The 2,452-nt window shown below is 37.6% G+C and overlaps 1 protein-coding gene across 1 annotated transcript; it reads right to left on the bottom strand.

Moving 5' to 3' along the window:
* Positions 1 to 1,448: 1,448 nt before the first annotated feature.
* LOC149171737 (uncharacterized) lies at positions 1,449 to 2,232 on the bottom strand. Its single transcript, XM_089427582.1, has one exon. It carries the CDS (start codon positions 2,146 to 2,148, stop codon positions 1,465 to 1,467), a length of 684 nt encoding a protein of 227 aa, XP_089283708.1. The 5' UTR covers positions 2,149 to 2,232; the 3' UTR covers positions 1,449 to 1,464.
* Positions 2,233 to 2,452: the final 220 nt, after the last annotated feature.

Here is a 2,452-nt window from a genome sequence, read left to right on the forward strand (position 1 = left end):
TCGAAGAGTTTTGTAGTATATTTTTAAGTTTATTATGGTCAAAATTAAGCAGAGATTTGTGGGAATAATTGTGAATTTTTCACACTATTCACAAAGTTTTTTAATATTAGATATATAAGTATTAAATATTAATATTGAAAAAAATTTTTATATAAAAAAATCAAAATTTAACCTAAAAATATTATCAAATTTCAACCAAATCTATAATAATTAAACGCCATTATTAACTCCAAAACTTTAAATTTGCTATTAGAATTTGGTAAAACTTCAAAACTTTAAACTTGTTATTGGAATACTAGATGGCTGATTCGCTGAATATGACATAGGCTCGGTCAAATAATTAAATAATTTGATAACATGAGCCTCATCAAGTATTTGACTACCCATGTCCATCTGGTTGCCGAATATATTTAACGATTCAGCAATAGAGATAACTTCAGAGTTGAAAAACATGAGCACGGTCAAGTATACCCATGTTCATCTGATTGCAAAATATTTAGCTAAGTATACCATGTCTATCTGACTGCAGAATATTTAGGGAATCAGCAATAGAGATAAGTTCAGACTTGAAAATCTTAGCGTATTGCTGATAAGCTCAGAGTTGAAAATCTTAATGGGGTTGAAAATTAGAATGGAGATAAGATCAGGGTTAAAAATTGGAAGCCAATCGTGAGATAAGCTCAGAGTTGAAAATCGTAATGGGGTTGAAAATTGGAATGGAGATAAGCTCAGGGTTAAAAATTGGAAGCCAATCGTATTCGTTGACTGTAGCTCAAAACACATTACAGGGATCAGGGAATCTCCACTGCGTACTAGCTAATTCCAGGGATTTCAGAATCCCCAATGGGTGTCAGCTAATTTCTAGAGTTAGACGACAGAAGATAAGCGAAAAATCAAGCTCAGTGCGCTATGGTGGAATCGGGTTGGGGCGATTCCAAGAATCTTACGACAAACATACGCCCATTTGAAACTTGAATCGATGGTAACTGATTCGATGCATTTGAAAATTGTATCCAGAGCAACTGATTCGATGCGCTAAAAGATACGAGATTTAAAAGAGTATGACGGTGTCAGTAAACTCGTAAGAAAAGAAGTATCTTCCGTGCCTTCACAATATATTGCAGAAACAGGACAAAATCGAACTGAATAGATCAGTTATCGATTCCGCTAAAGACAAGGAAAAAGTCGTTGACAAAGCGGTTTATTTTATCCGCAACATTTTCTCAAAAAGTATAAACAACTGCGATAACCTTTGTGAAAATATAAATATCATTAAACAATGTGAAACGAAGGTTTCGCGTAGACCTTCGATTTTTGACATGCAATTTTGAGTCACAACTTACACCCGGCTTCAAAGCGATGACAGTTCACAAAAAAATACGTACAAAATGACGCGACAGTCTTGGCTCTGAGAATTTTTAAAGTTACATTTTTTTTCTCACCGGCGATGACACGTCGGAAGGTCTAGATACAAATGTCAAGAAATTCGGCTCCAGTACCTTCACATTCTTCTTGCTGCGGTGATTCAGAAACATTTTGAACGATCAGCTGTTCATTTAACTGCCAAATATCATCCTCCCACAGAGACCCATAGAAAAACTCACTCGTCTCAGCATTGTCTTGCACGGCATCCGAATGCATAATATCACGCATTGAATCTCCATCGATATGATTCTGAATGATGATTCCAAGTTCATTGGGAGTAATATTGTCTACAAAGAAATCAAGCTCTGCGTGAACATCTTCGTAATAGGTGAAGTCCCCTATATCAGATGTCACCAAGGTTATTTCAGAATTCCTTTCTGCACTTAATTCGCCTTGCTTATTTGAATCCATCAGATTAGTACTGCCCTTTTCATCGCTGGACTCGATTTTATTATCTGTTTGCGCCTTTAAGCCAATTTCATCTTCCAGAGACTTGTTAACACCGTTGAACCTCATCTCGCCCCCCAGCTGAATCACAGTGGCGGTTTCTTCTGAATTGCTGTGATTATCATCCATATTATCGATCTTCTCAAGCAAGGCTATGAGATCACCATCATGCCTCAACCTTCCGCTACTGGCTCTCTTGGCATCTGGCAAAGCCGGTTCACCGTTCCAATACTCGTCTCTCGCTCGCTTATTCTGAGAAACTTGTGAGGCGGCCATCTCTGCAAAGAAGTGCTCTGATTAAAACACAACAATGCATTGAATAACAGAGCCTTCCTGTTTATATCACCGATGATAACTTCTTCGGAGTTCGGCGTTTGAGAGTTAATGCAAAGTGGTGAGTTATTAAAGTTTTCAACGACAGGTCACCTCACGGTAATCCCGAAACCTCTCCACTATATAGATAGCTGGCAGGCTGGCAGTGGATGGCTTCAAGAGATCCGGCATAATGTGGCAGCTTCCAACAACAAACACAATTGAATATGGTGGTGTTATTTAAAGAGTAGTTTATAAGTTTTACAGT

This window comes from Pinus tabuliformis, chromosome 4_2 (genome assembly GCF_031772625.1).
Source record: "Pinus tabuliformis cultivar Carrire ecotype Pingquan chromosome 4_2, CPIR1, whole genome shotgun sequence".
NCBI classification, from domain to species: domain Eukaryota; kingdom Viridiplantae; phylum Streptophyta; class Pinopsida; order Pinales; family Pinaceae; genus Pinus; species Pinus tabuliformis.